This window comes from Girardinichthys multiradiatus, chromosome 13 (assembly GCF_021462225.1).
Source record: "Girardinichthys multiradiatus isolate DD_20200921_A chromosome 13, DD_fGirMul_XY1, whole genome shotgun sequence".
Taxonomy (NCBI): Eukaryota; Metazoa; Chordata; class Actinopteri; order Cyprinodontiformes; family Goodeidae; genus Girardinichthys; species Girardinichthys multiradiatus.
In genome coordinates this window covers 159,258-181,058 of record NC_061806.1, presented here as the reverse complement: position 1 = coordinate 181,058, position 21,801 = coordinate 159,258, and the positions used below count along the sequence as shown (strand labels likewise).

Sequence of the window (21,801 nt, the reverse complement as noted above, 5' to 3'; positions counted from 1 at the left end):
ATAAATCACATAAAACATTTATATTTAAAATGAGCAGAACCCAGGGAGATGAATGTTATATCTCAGAGTTAAATTGAAGTAGACAATTTTTCATCCTATTTCTCTTTCTCTTATGCTTCAAATGTGTGCACTATGCTTATAATGGATTTCTGTATTCACAGATCACAATGCTGAGAAGACAGCAATCATACATTCAAATGAGTCTGAAGACTGGATAAATGCTCAATGCAACTTTAGATCAGCACTGCATAGGAATTCCTTCCCCAAGCAAAACTCATTAAGGCTGGATTATTTGATGTCACTTCCCTGAAGTTGGTATTTGTTTGTTACTAAGCAATAAAGATTAAGTTAAAACAACGACCATAAAGCATGCCACTTAAATAAAGTACATAATTTGGCATAATTTCAAATCCATTTAATGATTCATCTTTGATTCTGTGGCCTGGTCGAGGCAGACGCAAATCAAGTATCTACCTGGGGACTTCCTTATGTTTTATGGAGGCCTTGCATTGTCAGAAAACAAATGGGGAGCAGACTGGAGATCAAGAACAGCATCAATCAGACTCTCTTCAGCAAGGTCTGCAGCGCAAGTATCCTACCCAGCCTTCCCAACAACAGCTAAAACAACAGCTAACTGTTGGTCCAAGGTCTCATAGTATAGCGCAGTTGCCCAAACTGTCAAGAAGACATAACCCTGAACGTAAACGTCTTAGGCACCAGCGGCAGAGCGTTGTCTCCGATACAGTGCTGGAACACAAACGAGAAGCAGCAACAGAAGCAGCCACAGTTTCCAGCTCGACATCAGGAGTCCAACCATGCACTGAAGACCCTACTATCCAGTCTGCATCAGAAACCCAAGAGGACCCCAAACAGAAACGTGAACGCAAGCCTCAGAAACCAGGGAAATATGTTTGCACTTATTGTGGCCGTGCATGTGCAAAGCCCAGTGTTCTACAGAAACACATTCGCTCCCATACAGGCGAAAGACCCTATCCTTGTGCCCCATGTGGCTTCTCTTTTAAGACAAAGAGCAACCTGTACAAACACCGCAAATCGCATACCCACAGGGTAAAGGCAGGCTTAGCACTTGGAGAGCCAAAATCTTTAGAAGAGCAAGTAACTGAGTCAGAGGATGAAACACGACATCTTTCCTCTGCTTCAGCCCTTACAAATAGACAAAACAGTGTGTCCTCAGTTAAGAGTCCTGAAGCTGACATGGCAAAAGATACCACTGGAGCCAGCAATGACTCTTATGCAGTGAAAAAGAGACTGGCCCTTCGTCTAAGTAGAGGGAAACATGGTTCTCAGGAGTCTTCTGATGAGAAGATCTCGTCTCTCACATTAGGTAGTAGAGGCAGTACAGAATCTGGCTACTTCTCCCGCTCTGAAAGTACAGAGCAATCACAAGACAGTCCCCCAAACATGAGTGCCAAAAGCTATGCGGAGATTATCCTTGGTAAATATGGACGTCTTGGACAGCTACAGAGGATGTCCCGTCATCATAACCAGGATCTCCCTGGTCATGAGGAAAAAAACATCTCATTTACTGTACCCAAGAAGCAGGTTATTGATCATATCACAAAACTCATCACCATCAATGAGGCAGTGGTGGACACCAGTAAAATTGACAGTGTAAAACCAAGGAGATTCTCACTGAGTAGAAAGAATAGTTCTGAGACTCAAAAGAGTTCAAGTATCAAAGAGCCCCTTCTTCACAACCGTAAATGTGGAAATCTGGGGTATAAAACTACAGGCTCCATTAGTATGGGAGTTCCCTGTGAAAAGTTTCATCACCCATCCCAAAAGGTGGAGCAACCTTCTTGTCAAATATCCACTGCCTCCATGGTGCGAAGTCTCTCAATGCCATCTGCATCAAGTTCATTAGACGCTTTAAGTACTGTTCCGCACAAATTTCGCCAAACTCAGTCCTTTGATGAACAACTTTCTGAAACTCAAGTGTTGCGTCGTTTCGGAACACTAAGAAGGCAACCAGCCATTGAAATCCCTGTTGGTGCTGAGCCAACGGAAGAAGAGCAAGAGGCATCTCATACATTTTCCTGCAACAGTGCAACCACAGTATCTGAACAGAAGCAACGTCAACCACAACCCTATGAATGTGAGTCCTGTGGCACTGGTTGCAAGGATTGGGAAGGTTATAAAAAACACAAACAAAACCTATGCCATGCACATTATCCTCAAAATGAAATGGTAATGAGTCCAATGGAGAGCTCGCAGTTAAGTAACCATGAGGTAAAAGCTGGAGTTTCAACAATGCGTAAGAGAAGGAAAGATGAGAGTTTTGATTCTGATGACCTCTCTTATCCTCCATTGTCCTCTTCAGGCCTTTCATCAAGACAGTGTAAAGATGAAATTATTGTAGCTGTTGAGGGCTCTAGAAGACCAGCACTGCAAACCTGCTCAGTGATACAGCACACTAGTTTATTTGAAAAACAAGAATCATCATGTCATCAATATCAAACCCTAAAAAAATCAAACAACTCTCCACCTCATAAAGAAAATCGCCCCATGTCTAAAACCCAACCCCAACATCAGTCAGTGAAGCTTACAGGCAGGAAGCTGGTTCGTCAAAATAATGTACAGGTTCCAGAAATACTTGTAACAGAAGACTTAAACATTAGCCCAGAGAATTCAAAAGAGCCAAACTCATCAGAAAAAAAACTGGAGAAGCTTGATGATTTTCATTGGCCACAAAGGAGCCCCTCATTAGCACAGCTTCCCATTGAAAAGCTTCCCCCAAAGAAGAAGCGCTTACGTTTAGCTGAGGCTGCCCAGTCCTCAGGGGACTCCAGCTTTGATTCAATGTCTCTACCCCGTAGCCCCAGTCAGGACAGTAGTGCATCATATGCATCCAGCCGCTCTACATCTTTTGAGGAACCCAGCAGACCAGACATGGAAATAACAGCATCAACAGCGCTGAGGAGATCAAGAGCCCCTCACATGTTGACTGTGCCTGGGGTGCATCATCAAAGAGAGATGAGGCGCTCAGCATCTGAGCAAGCCCCTCATGACCCACAACCTAGTGTTGCAACGGCTGAGACCCGTAGTAAGTCATTTGACTATGGTTGTCTTTCTCCTGAGCGCTCTGCAGTTGGCTGGAAAGAAAGACGAAAATGTCTCCTTATGAGACATGCAGTAATACGAGATCAAGATGATGAGGAAGGGCATAATACCGTCCTGAGCCGTAGTTCAGAACATGTGTGCTCTGATAGATTTTCTCAAGAAAGCCAAACTTCTGTTTATGGCAGCAGGTCCTCCTCTCCCCCTTTATCGAGTGTGAGAGTCTTGGGCATTCCAGAGGGATCACAGTGCAAAGAAATTTTAACTAAGTGGAAACTCAGTCGAAACATTCACGTTAAAGGAATCACAGAACTGTCCAAAAGCTATGAACCTTCAGTAGATGTGATAAAGGAGGCCTCGTACATCCATCCAGATCCGGTTTCTCCTCAAGCACTACAGACTAATCCTACATATGGACCCTCGGGGGCAGCCCGAGCCCACTATCTCCCTGTGTCTACTGGGCTGAAACTAGAGATTCCCCCACAACATCAAACCTATGCAGAGGTTCCCACCAGTCACTCCCACATTCAGCAACGTGTCCCTCACATCACTTCTAGTTTAGAAGAATTGAGGCCATTTACATCTCCAGCAGTAGCCGTTCGTCTCCAAACAGACACTCTCACCCCAGCATGTGCCATATACACTACTCTATCTCAGTCCATCTCCCAGAGGCCACATGAGGCATTCGACAGCATCTCACCCAATGTAAACCTTTCAGCAGGCAAATTCAGAAACCGTCAGAGTACAAGTTTACATCTGCAACCATGGTCTGATGAATCCTCAAAGTTTCCAGGATCCAGTGGCAACAAGCGTATGCTTTCCCCCTCAAACAGTATAGAGCTCCACCCTGAGTCACAACAGCAGCAGAAAAGAGTAAAAGAAGAAGAGGAGAAGGAGGTTGGATGTGGCAACACAGCAGAACTTCACACAATGACTCAAGAGCTCACACAGGGAACTCTATCGTGCCTACCAGATTCTTCTACCATCTCACGTGCTGAACCTTCTTTCCCCAGCCTGCTCTCCAGCACATGTAACAGCTGGTGCTATTTGAACTACATAAAGCCAAATCCATCTACTCTGGATAAACAGAAGCCCTCAGTGTATTCATCATGGTCTACTACTGGCTATGACCCCAACCCACCTGGGCTCTGCAGCAAGACAGTACTCTCACTACTGCACTGTAAGCAGAGGCTCACTTCCTCCATTTATACTACATCATCCATGACGGTCAGGATAACTGAATCTATGGAGGATCAGGACAGCAAACGTCTCTGCTCTACTGAGGTAATTACTGCACTCACCTTTGATTTTAATCTTCCTCCAAATCTGGTAGATTGGTAATACCTTATTTCAACATACAAGAAATTGAGAAGATTATGTAAAATAGATGTCAAATTTTGGAATCAGATAAGTTATCAATTGTGTGTAGATCATCATGGTTCTCAAGAAATAGCATATAAAAAGATTTGTAGTAAAGACCCTCAAAGACTAACCTTTATGTATCTTCAAGTATTTTCTAACAGATGGTATAAAACACTTTATTTGATCCTAGGTTTTGTTTCCCATGACATGCAAAGGGAACAATTGGTGAATTTGGCCTTTTTTCCCCCCCGGAGTTTAGGTCTACAGCAGCCCGCCCTATTGCATAGACCATGAGCGGATGGCAAAGGAACAGCTGTCAACAGAAGACTTAGTGTCAAACAAAACCAGCAAGCAGAAAGAAAAGAAGAGACAACAGCAGGAAGTATATTTATGTTCCAGAAATAAACAACAACAAGAAGTGTGGATATCTGAAAGAAGGTAGGCATAAACCTCTTCAGAAAGAACACTAGTTGCATTAGAGACCTATTGTATTTCTCAATATGGCTGGATCTCCTTATTTACTGTGTTCAAAGCTTTCATCACCCAATTTTTCATGTTTCTTTCCTCCATGTTGGAGAGGCTAAGGGTTGTCTGTGTGCACCAACAGAGCCCATCTGTTGAAGGGCTGAAGCCAGGAAACTACCTAAGCTTCCTCTGCTCCTGCAGAGATTCATTTACACCAGCAATCACTGCCATTCCCATCAAGTGGCAAGGCAGTGTGTGTATGTGTGTGTGTGTACTTGTATTTGCTGTTGAGAGGACCACCATACATTTTTAACCAAGAAAGAGGTCATTTTTGTAAAGTGAGGACATATTTCTGGTCTTCACTTTTTTCATGCTACTTTTGGGTTTGGGGTAATGTTTTAGAACTAAGATATGAATTGAGTTTAGGTTAGGTTTGGTCTGTGTGTTGGTACCAAACTGACACCAAATGAATGGGTAGAAAATATATAGGAGGAACTCCAGAGTGTATTTCAACTCTTGAGTACAACAAGAGCATCACACATACAACCAGAAATCTCTTTGGCCTGGCAATGTTTTATTCTCGGTTGCATTCCTGCACCTAAAATTTCACTTCTTCTGCTGTGCCACGCTGTCAGTTGTTTCTGCTCATGTACAATGAAGAACAAGATCAGAAACAATCAAAGAAGGTGATGCTTACCTCTGGTCACCTCTGACCCTGTAGATGGAAACATGTAAACATCTGTACCGAGTAGCAATTAAACATGAAAAGCAGGGCAAAAACTATGCCAGAACCATTGAGGTAAAGCAAATAATTGTTTTTTTTTTTCTTTTTGCTGTACTTCCTGTATATATTCCAGACTCTACTTATAAACTTTAGATTAATGGGGTTTTCTATTTGTGCTTGGAAGTTAGATATTTCAAGTTCCCAGTCAGAAAAGCAATGAGAACGCCACTTGGAGTCAAACTCCCAACATTGAAAAATCGGAACTCGTCGAGAAATCCTGAGTTTTGTATTCAGTATGGCTGACTGTAGTTAAATTACAGACTGAGGGGAAATTTGCTGGTATTAACTATTTATAATAACAGTTATATCTCGTCCAACCAATGACAGACATAATGCCATAAACTGTCTACTTGTGAAAATGTTGCTTTTGTGTTTCAATATATAAAATGAGGAGTAATATGTTGTTCTCGGCTCATATTGCTATCAAGATACTAAAATATTAAATTTTATACCGATACTAAGAAGAATACATGATACTGTGATCCATGCAACAGTAGCTTTTTAAAGGGTCTTTCTAGATTAGAAAATATAATCTACTACAATTTGACAATATTTCCATTGTACAAATTATAGAATTATAAAATCTATAACCTCCTAAACCCTAGTCCTGCTCGAAAATGAAATGCCCAGAATTAATTGAATATATCTCAGTAAGTACAAGGTTTACTTGAATGGTTCTGGTATCAAACTAAAGGTAAAACTCCAGAGAATATTTTTAGAGGTCTAAAGCTCATTACTAAAGTTACTGAGTGAAAGTAAATGAATATGGCATACAGAAGAAAAGGATTCCACCTAAAAATATTGCACTTTATAATCTGAATGTTCTTTTGAAAGTATGTAGGCTCAAACCAAAATATCAAACAATGTCCTGTACAGTACCACACCTCAAAAATCCACCAAAACATGTATTTACTTAGTCAGAAAAATACTTTTCTTTAAAGGAAGCACATTTATCAACATTAAAATATAAAATAGAATTATAGAAAAGTGAAAATGTAAAGTAACATTTACCCCAGTCTGTCTGAAAAATTTCTGAACACAGGTAGAAATGGAAACAATACAAACTAGAAACCTGCAAGCAGCTTTGAAGGCCCTCGCACCCCTCAGCGCAACTCGGGCTGTTGAGCAACCGCAGGAACCTGGCATCACCTCATACACTCCACATACGATGACACCGCGTCACTTCAACACGTCACCAGTAGGTGGCACTTTGAGCAACATGTCATATGATCTTCGGTCATGCAGAGTTTTAGTCTGGCAAAAAGCATTCAAAATTTGGAGTAAATCGGACCTTCCAGATGGAAGCTGCACTCACTTGTTTGTTTGTGGGCGGGGCTAAAACGACATCATCAATTGACTGTGTCAACATGTCCATCATTAAGTCATGATCATGTATACTACATTTCAAGTGGATTCGATGAAGTATGAGGGAGATACAGCACTTGAAGTGTCCTAGGGGGCGCTGTTGATCCAAATTTAAATGTAATCCAATAGAGCTGTTTGGGGGCTGACAAAGATCAAGCATATTCAGTCTGGAGTGATTTGGACCATGCATGTGTAATTTAGAGCCAAACGTATGGCTGTGGCATGACATCAGAATTCGCCACGCCATCATAGCCACACCCTCCAGCTACAGCAGTAAGTACTGGCGACTGTCTAAGACCATGATGTTATCTGTTACTTGGGACAGTTTGACATTGATTAGGTGAAGAACATCAAACATTGAGTTTGTAAAGGAAAACGTGATACTTCCTGTTCTCAGGGGGTGGGGCTTCGATGATGTCAGCATCTGATCAGTGAATATTGTTGAGGCCTAGAGGCAGATCAATCCCAGAAGGTTTCATTTGTCTGTGACTTTCCTTGTAGGAGCTATATCAATGTAGTGTTTTATGGCGAGAAGTCATATTTTGAGGCTTGGCCACGCCCACACGCTTTCATGTATCAAAAAGCTTTTGATAACTTTTGATCCCCAATCCCTTAAGAGTATACTGAGTGATTTTCAAGTATCTAAGTCAAAAGCTGTAGGAGGAGTTTGCTCAGATATGCGGGCTAGAATCGCCCAAAAAATTTAACAAATGGCAACTTCAATCCAAAATGGCCGACTTCCTGTGGTGTTTGGACCAATGCTCCAATAGACGTTTTTGTAGGTCTTGAGAAGTTACATATGTGTACCAAATTTCACAATCCTCGGTCAAAGCATGGCTTGGGGCTGATTTTTTGAAATTTTCTAGGGGGCGCTATGTACGGATTAGGCCACGCCCACCGAATATGTCATCGGATTTCTGTTGGGGACTGGACAAGGTTCAATCACATTGAATTTGGTGCAGATCAGATGATCTATGTGGAAATTAGAGGCAAACGTATGGCCATGGCGTTACGTCTGATTTCGGCACGCTGCCAAAGCCACGCCCTTTTATGAAAAGACACTGTGCCTCAAATTAAGTTAGACCCACTAGTTATCTGTCTTCTGACACACTTTCAAGTTGATTGGGTCAAGAGGGTCAGAGGGGTTTGTTTCCAAGTGAAAAAAGTGACTTCCTGTTCTCAGGGGGCGTGGCTTTGATGATGTCAGCATATGACCACATAGGATCGTCGGGAACCCGAAGGCCCTCCTTCATGCCTACTTTGGTGTGATTTTGAATTTTTTTGGGAAAGTTATTGCAAGTTTTCACATTTGGCGCGAACGCCAAGTTTGTGGCCCGGCCACGCCCCCTAAACATGGGCAAAAACTCACGATTTTGATAACTTTTAATCCCCCATCCCTTAACTGTATGTAGACAAAATATGAAGCCGATAGCTCAAAATCCCTAGGAGGAGTTCGTTAAAGTTCGAGGTGAGTAAAAGTGAAAAACAGTCAAAAATCGGCCTTTGACCCAAAATGGCCGACTTCCTGTGCATTTTAGGGCATACCCCCAACAGACTTTATTTCTTGGTTTGAGGAGTTCTAGCATTGTGCCAAATTTCAGATCTGTACGACTTACTGGCCTATCTCACGTTTGGGGGCGTGGCTAAGTGGTGTGGCCACGCCCACTGACGACGACATTAAAGAACAAAAATTTCACGTGGGGGACAATTTTGGGTAACATTTGGTGAGTTTTGGGATATGGCAAAGTCCCCATATTGCCCTGCCAAAAGTCCCCGGGGGCTCAACCATATTTATTTTGGAATGAATCAGACCATGCATGTGTAATTTAGAGCCAAACGTATGGCCGTGGCGCGACATCAGAATTCGCCACGCCATCATAGCCACACCCTCCAGCTAAAGCAGTCAGTACTGGCGACTGTCTAAGACCATCATATTATCTGTTACTTGGGACAGTTTCACATTGATTAGGTGAAGAACATCAAAAATTGACTCTCTAAAGGAAAACATGACACTTCCTGTTCTCAGGGGGCGGGGCTTCGATGATGTCAGCATCTGATCAGTGAATATTGTTCAGGACCAGAGGCAGATCAATCTCAGTACGTTTCAGGTCTCTGTGACTTTCCTTGTAGGAGCTATATCAATTTCGTCTTTCATGGCGAGAAGTCATATTTTGAGGCGTGGCCACGCCCACCTGCTTTCATGTATCAAAAAGCTTTTGATAACTTTTGATCCTCAATCCCTTAAGAGTATACTGAGTGATTTTCAAGTCTCTTAAGTCAAAAGCTGTAGGAGTTCGCTCAGATATGCGGGCAAGAAAAGGCAAAACCGGGGTCAAAATGGCAAAACCTCAATCCAAGATGGCCGACTTCCTGTTGTGTTTGGACCAATGCTCCAAGAGACTTTTTTGTAGGTCCCGAGAAGTTACATATGTGTACCAAATTTCAGCTTCCTCGGTCAAAGCATGGCTTGGGGCTGATTTTTAAATGTTTTCTAGGGGGCGCTTTGGACGAATTAGGCCACGCCCACCAAATATGTCATCAGATTTCTGTGGGGGACTGGACTAGGATCAATCACATTGAATTTGTTGCAGATCAGATGATGTATGTGGAAATTAAAGCCAAATGTATGGCCATGGCGTGACCTCCAACTTCGCCGCGCCACCACGGCCACGCCCTTTTATGAAAAGTCACTGTGCTTCAAACGAAGTTAGACCCACTAGTTATCAGTCACCTGACGAAGTTTCAAGTTGATTGAATGTAGACAGCCAGATAGCGACCTTTCCCAGTAAAAAAAGTGACTTCCAGTTCTCAGGGGGCGTGGCTTTGATGATGGACTGAAGGTCCTCCTTCATGCCAACTTTTGGCGTTTCTTTGGGAAAGTTATTGCAATTTTCACTTTGGGCCCGAATGCCATTTTCGTGCCCCGGCGACGCCCCCTAAACATGGCCAAAAACTCACGATTTTGATAACGTTTAATCCCCCATGCCTTAACTGCATATTTACCAAATATGAAGCCGATAGCTCGAAATCCCTAGGAGGAGTTCGTTAAAGTTCGAGGTGAGAAAAATTGAAGAACGGACAAAAATTGGCCTTTGACCCAAAATGGACAACTTCCTGTGCGTTTTAGCTCCTCAAACCAAGAAAAAAAGTCTCTTGGGGGTCAAGAGACTTTTTTTCTTGGTTTGAGGAGCTCTAGCAGTGTGCCAAATTTCAGATCTCTATGACTTATGGTCCGGCCTATCTCACGTTTGGGGGCGTGGCTAAGTGGTTTGGCCACGCCCACCGACGACGACATTAAGCAACAAAAATTTTCATCGGGGGACAACTTTGGGTAAAATCGTGTGAGTTTTGGTGCATGGCAAAGTCCCCAAATTGCCCCGCAAAGATGCAATGGAAAAAAGAATAAGAAATCCTACGATTACAATAGGCCCTTGCAGGACTTCCTGCTCAGGCCTGATAAATCTGTTATAACAAAACCACACTGTCCTCATCAGTGTGGTTCATCATAATAGTCATCATCACTGTAAAATCACTTCAAGAAAAGAGAAAATTAAAAATAATATATACGGTAAAATGTATTCATTCAGTCAATTTAGGAAAAAAAGAGTGATATGAACAGGAAAATGGACAACATGCCTGGGTTAACAGATGTGTACTGTGGAACTCAACATTCAAAACAGCTTCAGTAAGTTTCAGCATAAACTATATTTACAAAATGAATAATAATAAGGTTGATATGTCTGTTATTTTAGACAGAATCATAACAAGGGATTGGCAGAACTTATTACAGAGCTTTCAGATGATGAATCATAATCGGGATCCCAGTCTGGATACAGTAAAGGCTCTCCCAGTGTCCCACAGTACTTGACTCCGTGGACGTCGGCGTAACTTGAGACAGACTCAATGCTCCTAAAAAAATGTAAACCACAAACTTGACTTGTGTCTGAAATAAATTATAAGTCAATGCAGTTTGACATTATAGTACTTTATCAGAACAGGAGCAAACCTATTTTTTAAATTATGTTTAATTTACCAAAAAGCAGTTTTTTATTTGTAGCTCTTCAGTTCAATTCAATTTATTTATTTATATACACAATGAATGTCATCTGAAAGAACTTTACAGAAGACAAATGCAATTTATATACAGAAATAGACAATTCCATACAGACAAATGCAAAGTGAAATACATATGTTCCAATATGATTCTAGTTTCAAAACAATGCAGTCACACTTAGTTTATTGTTTATATTGGTAAAAAAGTATTTTATCTAGGGAACTCTGGCTGACTGCATTGAGTCGTTAACTTTGCAGCAATCCCTATTCCTGAGCATGCATGTGCCTCACACTGGTAAGCATCCAACATGATGGTTAAAGCAACAGTCATAAACACACTATTAAAAAAAAAGAAAACGCTGACAGTGTTGCATTTAACTAAACATATACAACAAACATGCAGTTGATCAAGAAGACTGATCATTTCATATGAGAAACTACATAATGTAGACATTGCTGTGTGCATGTTGTGTTTCTTTGGGGTTTCATACAGTCTGCTCTTGCATGTCTTCTCTCTGCTGATTTAAAATGGAGCTCCAAAGTCTGACATAGAAGGATATGCAATACCTGCAGAATCCCGTAAATTTAGCAGACCTTGTTCTTATATTGTATGCAAAGATTTTAAGTTGTAGGATTTGGACTGAACCAGCTTCTCAGTCAGCAATTACAACTGTTAATACAAGAGAGATTCAATGTGTAAAATTAGGTCTTTGCGTCCCTCCTCGAACATGAATCTGTAATAAATCTAAAATTTCCTAAACTGAACTTAGGTTGGTATGGACCTTTTTTTTTTTTACTGAGGTTTTTGAGATGGGAAAAAATAAGACTATATGAAAGTTCTCTGAATGGACATCCCTTCTTCCCTTCAGCTTTCTAGTAGAGACATATAGTTTGAAACCCAAGATGGCTGGCATATGGAATAATTCATAACATCATCCACCTTGATGAAAAGCCCACTTCCATCTGAAAAAACACAACCCCAGAACGTGATGGTACTGCTGACATGTTTCACTGTGTCCATAGTGCTCCTTGTGGCCCAAACGGTTCAGTTTTGTGCCATCAGACCTGTAATGCTATCTCCTAAATGGTTTTGGGAGAGTTTAGCTAAGTCTGGATGTTTTCTTTGGAGGAAATGTGCTAGTTATGTTCCAACTGAACACAAGTGCCGGTTCCCCCCAAGGCTGTGTTCTCTCTCCTCTGCTCTTCTCCCTGTACACCAACAGCTGCACCTCCAGTCACCAGTCTGTCAAGCTTCTGAAGTTTGCGGACGACACCACCCTGATCGGACTCATCTCTGATGGTGATGAGTCTGCGTACAGATGGGAGGTGGACCATCTGTTGGACTGGTGCAGCCAGAACAACCTTGAGCTCAACGCTCTAAAGACAGTGGAGATGGTTGTGGACTTCTGGCAGAACCCAGCCCCACCTGCCCCCATCACCCTCTGTGACTCCACAATTGACACTGTGGAATCTTTCCGCTTCCTGGGAACCATCATCTCCCAGGATCTCAAGTGGGAGCCAAACATCAGCTCCCTCATCAAGAAAGCCCAGCAGAGGATGTTCTTCCTGCGGCAGCTGAAGAAATTCAACCTGCCAAAGACTATGATGGTGCACTTCTACACAGCCATCATTGAGTCCATCCTCACCTCCTCCATCACCATCTGGTACGCCGCTGCTACAGCCAAGGATAAGGGCAGGCTGCAGCGTGTCATTCGGTCTGCTGAGAAGGTGATTGGCTGCAGTCTACTGTCGCTCCAGGAACTGTACACCTCCAGGACCCTGAAGCGGGCAGGGAAGATTCTGGCTGATCCCTCCCACCCCGGTCACAGACTCTTTGAGACTCTCCCCTCTGGCAGGAGGCTGCGGTCCATCCGGACCAAAACCTCACGCCACAAGAACAGTTTTTTCCCATCTGCCACCAGCCTGGTTAACAAAGCCCGGAAACCACCCTGACACTGTCCCTTTCCCCCACACCCCCCCTTTTTTTGCTGACAGGACACTTGTAACCTGTAACTCTATGCGTTACATTAACGCTCAGCTTGGACTCCTGCTTTACTTGCACTGCTTTACTTGCACAATGATCACCTGCACTGTTGTATTGCTCTTGCATCTTATACTGCTCTATATTTACTCTCACTCACTTAAAACTGTGCACATATATTTATATTATATTGTAGATATGTTTATACTGTTTAATTTGTACTGTATTGCACCGACTACGCCAAAACAAATTCCTTGTATGTCCAAAAACGTACTTGGCAATAAAGCTTTTCTGATTCTGATTCTGATTCTGATTCTGATTCTGAAGTGGTACTTGTTGGGAACGTTTGGAGCTCCTTCAGTCTCTGTCTTGTCTTTACAACTATTTCTGGGAAATGGTCAATTTTTTTTGGTCATGTTTCATATTTTCAGTTATTGATGACTGTCTTCATAGTCCCATCACATGTGAATAATGTGTACCCTTCTCCTGACAGACATTTTTGTATCATTTAATATTTTTTCTAAATCATAGAACTTGATTTGAACTTTGAACCAGATTTAATATAACTGATAATAGATGTGAACTCAAGATGACTGAATGCTTAAATTGAATACATTTTCTTCCAACAATTGTACATAATTTATAATTTATGTAGGCTGCACGGTGGTAGCACTGTTGCCTTGCAGCAAGAAGGTCCTAGGTTTGATTCCCGGTCTGGGGTCTTTCTGCAAGGAGTTTGCATGTTCTCCCCGTGCATGCGTGGGTTCTCACCGGGTACTCTGGCTTCCTCCCACAGTCCAAAGACATGCCTGTTAGGTTAATTGGTCACTCTAAATTGCCCTTAGGTGTATGAATGAGTGTGTGCTTGGTTGTTTGTGTGTTGCCCTGTGATGGACTAGCGATCTGTCCAGGGTGAACCCTGCCTCTCGCCCATAGACTGCTGGAGATAGGCACCAGCTCCCCCGCGACCCACTATGGAATAAGCGGTAGAAAATGACTGACAAATTTATGTAACAAAGTTATTGCACCCTTAAAATTAATGTGTTTCTCAGATGAATTTTTCATGAAAAAGTATATATGTGGAAAATTTTAGAAAATGTTTTGAATTTAGTTATAAGGACCTCATTATTTTACATCCCAAAAGAACGACCTTTTCACAGGGGTGTGTATATTTTTAAGAGCCTCTGTATTTGGCTTCTAAGTGGTAGGTTTTCATAAAACACAAACCTAGATATTTATACTGTGGGACAACCTACTAACCCATCCCACAACATCTATTAACCTACCTAAAACTTCTTCCACATTGGTTACATCTACTTACATTTAAATATCTCATTGCACACAAAGAAGAAGATTCATTAGGTTACATGCTGAAGAGAATTGGATTTACAATTTTAACTGCTTTGGGAATATGACAAAAGACACCAAACTCTGTTGAAACACTGATGCCTAATAACTTTTCCAAGTGAATGTTACGGTTAACTATGTCAACTTCTTTCCATAAGTCAGGGAACACCACCCTGATAAACCCAGCTTACCCATTAAGCAACGAGATTTTCTAGTATCTTTTACCTTATCGGCAAGACATTAATTGGTCTGTTGTGCAAAAAGGAAAATTTTTGTGAATGGCCTTAGCAATAACAGAATTCATTAACTTTCCAGTCCCAGGGAAGAACCACAGCAGGAATCAGATGAACCGCAGTATTCTTACTTCTACACATACCCACCTAGTTATCCTTTTTGTTGGAGGAGTATATATCTTGTTTTATGTGTTAGAATACCTATCAGAAATAAACACTGCAGCGATATGACACCAGGGAGTGCACAGAGATGCCATCTGCAAATGTTGGGTTCTGATGTGAGTGCTTGTGCATAAAGCCATGTAGTGACTCATGTTGCCACTCAGTGCAGCCTTCCTCATCCTTCATACCCGCTCGCTTTATCTTATCTCCGTCTGTTCAGTCTGTCTGAGGTGCAAAAAGACAAAACGGAGGCAGCAAGGCCGCCAAATGTTACTGTTTTCTTTTTCTACCATCTAGTCTGATGTGTTCAGCGTGAGCGGCCTATGTGTACAGGTTCCTTACAGCAGAGGAGTATGGTGTTCAGGAATGAAGGAAAAAAGTGTATTTCCTTCACCCAAAAGTTTAATGAGATGCAAAAGCCCCGTTTTATGATACCTGCTGAGTTTTCCAGCCACACAACCTGAAGTGAAAATAGCAGAAAAAACAGCCGATCATGACCAGAACCATTGTTTGTCATGGGTATTTTTTTTTTACTTTCTGTTTTTCCATCGTTTTTTTTGGAGCAGCAGGTTTGGTCTGGTCTGGAGCAGGGTTTCCCTCCCTGGCTGGCCTGTTTTTATTGGCTGCCTCCAGCTAACCCCTGGACCTTGAGCCATATCGTAGACTCCTTCTTGTTTGGACTCGGAGGTGGCGTGAGGTGTGAACGGGGTTTAAGTCAGTGGTGGGTGGGGCACTGATTTCTTTGGTTTATGAAAGCTGGTCTGTTGAAGCTAAAGTGGGTGCCTTGCTGAGAGACCCTTAGTGTACACAGATGGGTGGACCCACTGCCACAGTGTAAGATCCATGTCTAGTGAAGGCCAAACAGGTAACATGCTCACAGTTGACTGATAAAGATATTAAATCCTTGCTTACAGGTGCAGACGTTTTGCAGCCCCTCTGCTTCCATCACTCCTAAAGGTGAAACATCACAAAAGAAACACTGAAGGGCCAACTAAACCTTCTTGATCTTCCACACCTACAGATCACAGTCCCAGCCCGGAGGTGTGTGTGGTGAATGTGACAGGAAGTGCCAGAGTGAATCCAGGAATCCTGTTGTGGTCTCAGAAGAATCCCAGACATCTGTCTGTAATCTGTGTGGAAGCACTCTGAAAGCTCCAGGTAAGATAGGAAACAGGGAAACTTCTGCTGATCCTGTGTTTGTCCACAGTAGCTGTATAAAGAGCTGCTCTGTGGTGTTTTCAGTGAGGCTTGATGAGCACCTGAAACCTGAGGTATGTGAAGAAGACGGAAGTCACCATAAGGACACACATAGAGGTTTGTTTTGTTCTATTATGTTAATGACGTAGTCCATTTTGCTGTTTCTACGTTTATTAGTCATAGAGAATACATTTACCTTTTTATTATTATTTTCATAATAATTCATTTAAACACTTGCATGTATTTGGAAATGGGTTCTGTGAAGTAGCTACATAATGCTCAGCAAAAGTATTCATACCCCTAGGACTTTTCCACATGTTGTCAACATTACAACCACAAACCTCAGTGTTTTATCACAATTTTATGTGACAGACCAACATAAAGTAAAACCTAATAGTGATGTGGAAGGGAAATCCTACATGGTTTTCAAAATGTCTGAGAAATTAAACTCTGAAAAGTGTAGTGGGCTTGTATTCAACTCCCTTATCTTTAAAGGCCCTAAATAAAATCCAGTGAAACCAACTGTCTTTAGAAGTCACCTCATCATCAGTCCACCTGTGTCCTATTTCATCTAAGTGTGAATCCAGCTATTCTGTGAAAGCCTCAGAAGTCTGTTAGAGATATACAGTTGAGAAGAAAGCCAATATTGAAGGAACACTAAAAAAAAAAAAGGCCATGCTTCCAGTTTGTCACAGGCCAGTTCAATTCATATCAGTTTATCTATTTAGCGCTGATCTACAACTAATGTCATCTGGAGGGACTTTACACAAAATAAATCCAATTTATATACAGAAATAGTTTATTTAATCCAATCATACAGATACATTTAAAGTCAATTACATACATTTCAGTGTGATTCTATTTATAAAGCAATGCAGTCAAAGTTCAGTTTGTTATGCTAATCGGTAAAATGTTTCCTATCTAAGGAAACCCAGCTGATTGCATTGAGTCACCAACTTTGCAGTCAGTCCTCCTGAACAAGCATGTAGCGACAGTGGACCATGTTGTTAACATGGAAATCCCTCATACTGAGCATAAAGCCAGGAGACGCAGTAAACGTGGAAAAAGGTGGTCTGCTCAGATAAGACAAAAAATTAAATGTATGGTCCAAAGGCAAAACCCTAACACTGCACATATCCCTGGACATGCCATCCTCACTGCAAAGCATGTCGGTGGCAGGATCATGCTATGGGAAACCTTTTCTTCAGATCACAGCTTATTCATTTGTTTAAATGCCCCAGGCAAAATCCAGACATAAATCCAATTGAGAATCTGTGGCAATATTTAAGAACCGATGTTCAAGGATGTTCTCCATACAGTCTGGCTAACTTTGAGCTGTTTTGCAAAGATGAGTAAACAAAGATTGCAGTCTCTAGTTGTGCAAAGCTGGTAGAAACACAACCCAAAAAACGTGCAGCTATAACTGCAGTGAAAGGTGGTTCTGCAAGCTATTGTTTGGGGACTGAAAGAGATGCATGAGAAGTTCTTATAATTAAAAAATTGACATTTCATTTCAGTGGAATCAGCTGCTTTGTACAGATTAAAATAAAATACATAGAATTTTATGGTTTTATTGTGACAAAATAAGAAACAGTACAGTGGTGTGAATACTCTTGCAAGGCACTTTATAAATGCAAATAACTACTTACAGCCTAAATAACTTTGGCACAAAGATTTCCAGAGTTTTATCCAGCGTGGTTATGAAGACTCAGCACACTGGACATTCATAACACTTTTGATTGGTGTATAAAAATTAAACAGAAAACTAAATGGCATAATATTTCTTTGTTTGTGTTGTAGGAGCTTTCAAAGACCAACTAGCTAATCCAGATCAACAGAAGGATTTCCAGTGCTGTGATCTGGTCAAAGATGCTTCTCATGAAGATGATGATGGCACACATAAGCCTGGCAGACATGATGACGGCAGAAGGTGCACAGTAGCTAAAAGTTCCCACAATAACAGTGAAAAAGCTCAAGCAGAAGACCGACTGATGGAGTACACATGCAGCTCATCCCTATTACTCACCACAAAGGAAGTTACGAAGAAGAGCTCAGCCAGTGCCAGGAGGGCCCTGTTTGCCCGCAGACGCCTCAACACTTCTGCATCAACATCCTCTGGAGCCTCCCACACTCCATGCACTCCATCTCCAAATTCAGGAAGGGTACCATCTCCACCTTGCAGCCCATCACCCAAGCCACACCAGTCCCCTGGACCTCCTTCATCCGTCTCTCCATCCACGTGTCCTGTCTCCTTGGTGCTGAACACAGCAGCATCTCCAGTCAGGGCCCAGACCGAGGGATCGGACTCTTCTGGGCTTCCAGGCTGCCCAGCTGGTCGATTTGCTCAGTGTCCAACCTGTTCTCAGCCAAAGGACCTATGGCCTGCTGCAATACCGGTGAGTCAGTTTAACAAAAAATAACAAGAAAACCCTGCCATTGTTTTGCTTTTTGCATTCACATCTTTAGAATAGTCTATAATTACCTGTGGTTTTCTTCCAAACCACAGCCATCTTTCACCTGTGACTGCATCAACTTCTGTGAGTTTAGCTGAGCTTAAAATAAATGCTCTTTTGGCTAACACTGCCAATGTTGTGTGGCTCAGTTAAATCCCAGTAAGTCAACAAGTAGAGCAAATATAGATAGGCTGGTACATCTGAGGTTATTTAAAGTCACATTTATTGGAAAAGGAAGGAAAGGCAACTCTCATGTTTTATATCAGTCAAACCAAACCTGCAGCTTCTGATCTCAAAATAAAATGGACGAGCTTAGAAATAGACCCAACATGTTTTCTCTGGGCAGCCAACTGTAAAATGGGAAGCAAGTGAACGAATAGAACCGCAGGGAGGAGATGAAAACAAAAAACAGGAATATCATGAATTTGTCATGATGGCACCTCATTACTTTCTCATCAAACTCATATACAGTGGGTTACAAAATACTTCTTAGCCCTTTAATGTTGTCACACTACAATCCCAAATTGTTGGGGATTTTAAAGTGAAACTAAACCCCAAAACAACGTTTTTTCGCAGATAAACTGTATAAATTGGGCCTTAAGCATTCTATCTTAATGTTACTGAGCTATTATTTTAATTTTCATGTAAACTTTTTTAATTCTGTAATATTTGTCCTAAAGGTTAGGTACATGTCTATGTCACAGCCCCATGTTTGGGTATAAATATAGACACATGCCCCCGTAGTGAGTGAGAAGTTTGAACTACGAGCATGGATCATAACATTTTATGCTTTATTCCTTTGATCATATGCTTTACTTGAGATAATATAAATCTACATGTAAATGTAAATGTAAACTTTCTGAAAGTGTTACTTCTTTGAATGTGGTCCATGTTAGCAATGATGCTGCTAACTTCTCACTGGTAAACACTCAGAAACCGGACCCATTCTGTCCTCCACTGGCTGGCAGTGCCGGCTTCAGGCATCGCTGAGTCAGTGCCTTGGGCCATTGACTCAAACTGATAAGGCTTAGGCCCACTGTGCTCTATAAAGCCTCCCTCAACCTCCAGTGATGAGAGGGGTGAAAAATCGTCCACCTCAAAAGATCTATTCGTGGTGAAATTACCAGCGTCGCTCTGCTCACTCTCCATGTTTAAATATGTCAGATTAAGCTAGCTGCCACGTTCCCTTGTCCTCCTGACCACACCCCCGCTAAACCCCTCTGCTTATCCCCGCACTTGGCCACGCCCCTCAGTGTCTCTTTTTTCAAAATTTCTCTGGGGGCGGTGTTATTCTTTTACATCGGCTTTAGGTCCACTTTAAGCGATAGATCAACACAAGATAGTGTTTAGTTGTGAATTGGAAGTGGAGACAAACCTAAAGATACCCCTAAATAAAACCTGGTGCAATCATCTGCTTTCAGTAGTCACCTAGTGTGTCATTTAATCTTGGTATAGATCGAGCTGTTCTGCGAGAGCCTGTGAGGTTTGTTAGAGAACATTGAGGGGAGATGTTTTGTAAAAGTTGTGACTAAATAAAAATACATGCCAGCCATTTAACATTTTTTCTTACACTTCACAACTATACTTGATTTTGTGTTGATTTATCACAAGAAATTCCATCAATACACAGGGATTTGTAGTTGTTTTGTGTGAAAATGTGGGAGTAAAATCAGTTTGAAAGCCAGCTTTATTCCTTTTAATCCTTTTCTGAACTCTTCTTCCTAAATCTCCCATTGCTGTTGTGCTTTCACATTTTTGTCTTTGTAGTTGGGGGAAAAGAACAGTTTGATCCCGATCATCAGTCCTCATGCCACATGGCCTCAAGGAACCAACAAACTCCTAAGCCACCTCCCCCTGCACTCCCAACAGCCCAGCAGAACTCTGAGCTTCTTGATCCCCATCGGGGGGATTCACATGGTTCAGCCCAGGTCCACCCTCCCTCTGTACAGCCTGGTGGGCAGTCGAACAGCCTCCAGTATCCTGAGTGAAGCTCCAAAGGTAAAGCTTGCTGTTCCGCAGCAGCAGGACACCCGCAAGGAGATGCTGGCCAGCATCCGTGGTGGTCCACAGAACCCCCAAGCTGCAGAGCAAACACCTGCAGGAGACAAAAGCCTCACCGTCCCGCAGCCATCGACTTCTAGGACAGGCACAGAACGTACAGACAGGAATGTTTACACTAAAGATCAAAACTCATCTGCCTCCTCCCAGAAACAGCTCTGATAGGAGGGAGAGTTTAAAGGGATAGTGCAAAAAAAAAAAAAAACAGAGTCCAGGTGACGATGAAATATTCCAAAGCTCTCTAGTTAGAGTCAACAAGAACACAAAAGCACTTGAGCACCACTTCTGAATGACGCTGTTATGTAATTATCTAAATAATATATATCTATGTAGATATATATAGATATATATCTATATATAGATTTATAGATATATATGTATGTATCTATATATAGATACATAGATATCTAGATATATATATAGATATCTATATATCTATAGATATATAGATATATAAATAAATAAGCACTATGTTAGATATGCAGTATGTTTTGTAAATCTTTTTTACCCTTTTGTTTGACGTCATCTTTGTTAATTTATTTATGTGCTATTATGCAAATTCTGTACGTTATGCAACAGCAGCTGGAATGAATTGAGTTTTCCTGTTAACCCCATTAAGACAGCTCTAATACACTATTGCTATGTTATTGTACTGTATTATCAGAACTGATATTTATTCACTCAGATCAGTATTTAAAGTGCAATTTGATGTCAGGATTGTGGTTTGAAGCGTCACAAATTGAAAGCTGTGATTCTTATTCGTCAGATTTTTATTGTTCGTGTTTTTGGGTTTTCAGAAGCAGGGTTCTAATCAGCTTTTTCTTTAGGAGACAAGCTCCAGGTGGATATCTTTGGAGTGCAGTGACAAATGATCTGATGTGTTTCATGTACACAGTGACTATGGTTCTGTTGGATTTCACTTGTCGTGTATCTTTTTATTGTTTTTTTTGCCTTTTTTTAAAATGATACAATCACTCTATTTCATGTTTGCCATTGCACTTCTCATTTTTACAGATTTATATTAAAACTGTGACACATGCCTGTTTTCTGAGTCTATTATTTACATTTTATTTTTGGTAAACCAAAGCTTAATATTTTTAAAACAGTGGATTTGAACTTAAAGGGTCTTGTGCTTTCTCAATTTTGACCCTTTTTAAATATAAACATAAATTATTCTACTACTACTACCTACAATAATAGGAATATGAATATACACTCACCGGCCACTTTATTAGGTACACCTGCCCAACTGCTCGTTAACGC

General features: G+C 41.5%; 1 protein-coding gene across 3 annotated transcripts in view; it reads left to right on the top strand.

The window, feature by feature from the left end:
* LOC124879240 (transcription factor HIVEP3-like) overlaps positions 1-21,577 on the top strand; it is a 69,956-nt gene extending 48,379 nt beyond the window's left edge. For all 3 annotated transcript variants that reach the window (XM_047383669.1, XM_047383668.1, XM_047383667.1), the window contains 6 exons: positions 162-4,362; positions 4,700-4,878; positions 15,852-15,988; positions 16,073-16,144; positions 17,828-18,423; positions 20,248-21,577. In XM_047383669.1, the coding sequence (XP_047239625.1) occupies positions 496-4,362; positions 4,700-4,878; positions 15,852-15,988; positions 16,073-16,144; positions 17,828-18,423; positions 20,248-20,700 (5,304 nt within the window). In that variant the 5' untranslated portion in view covers positions 162-495 and the 3' untranslated portion in view covers positions 20,701-21,577. The remainder of the gene's footprint in view (positions 1-161; positions 4,363-4,699; positions 4,879-15,851; positions 15,989-16,072; positions 16,145-17,827; positions 18,424-20,247) is intronic.
* The last annotated feature ends 224 nt before the right edge of the window (positions 21,578-21,801 follow it).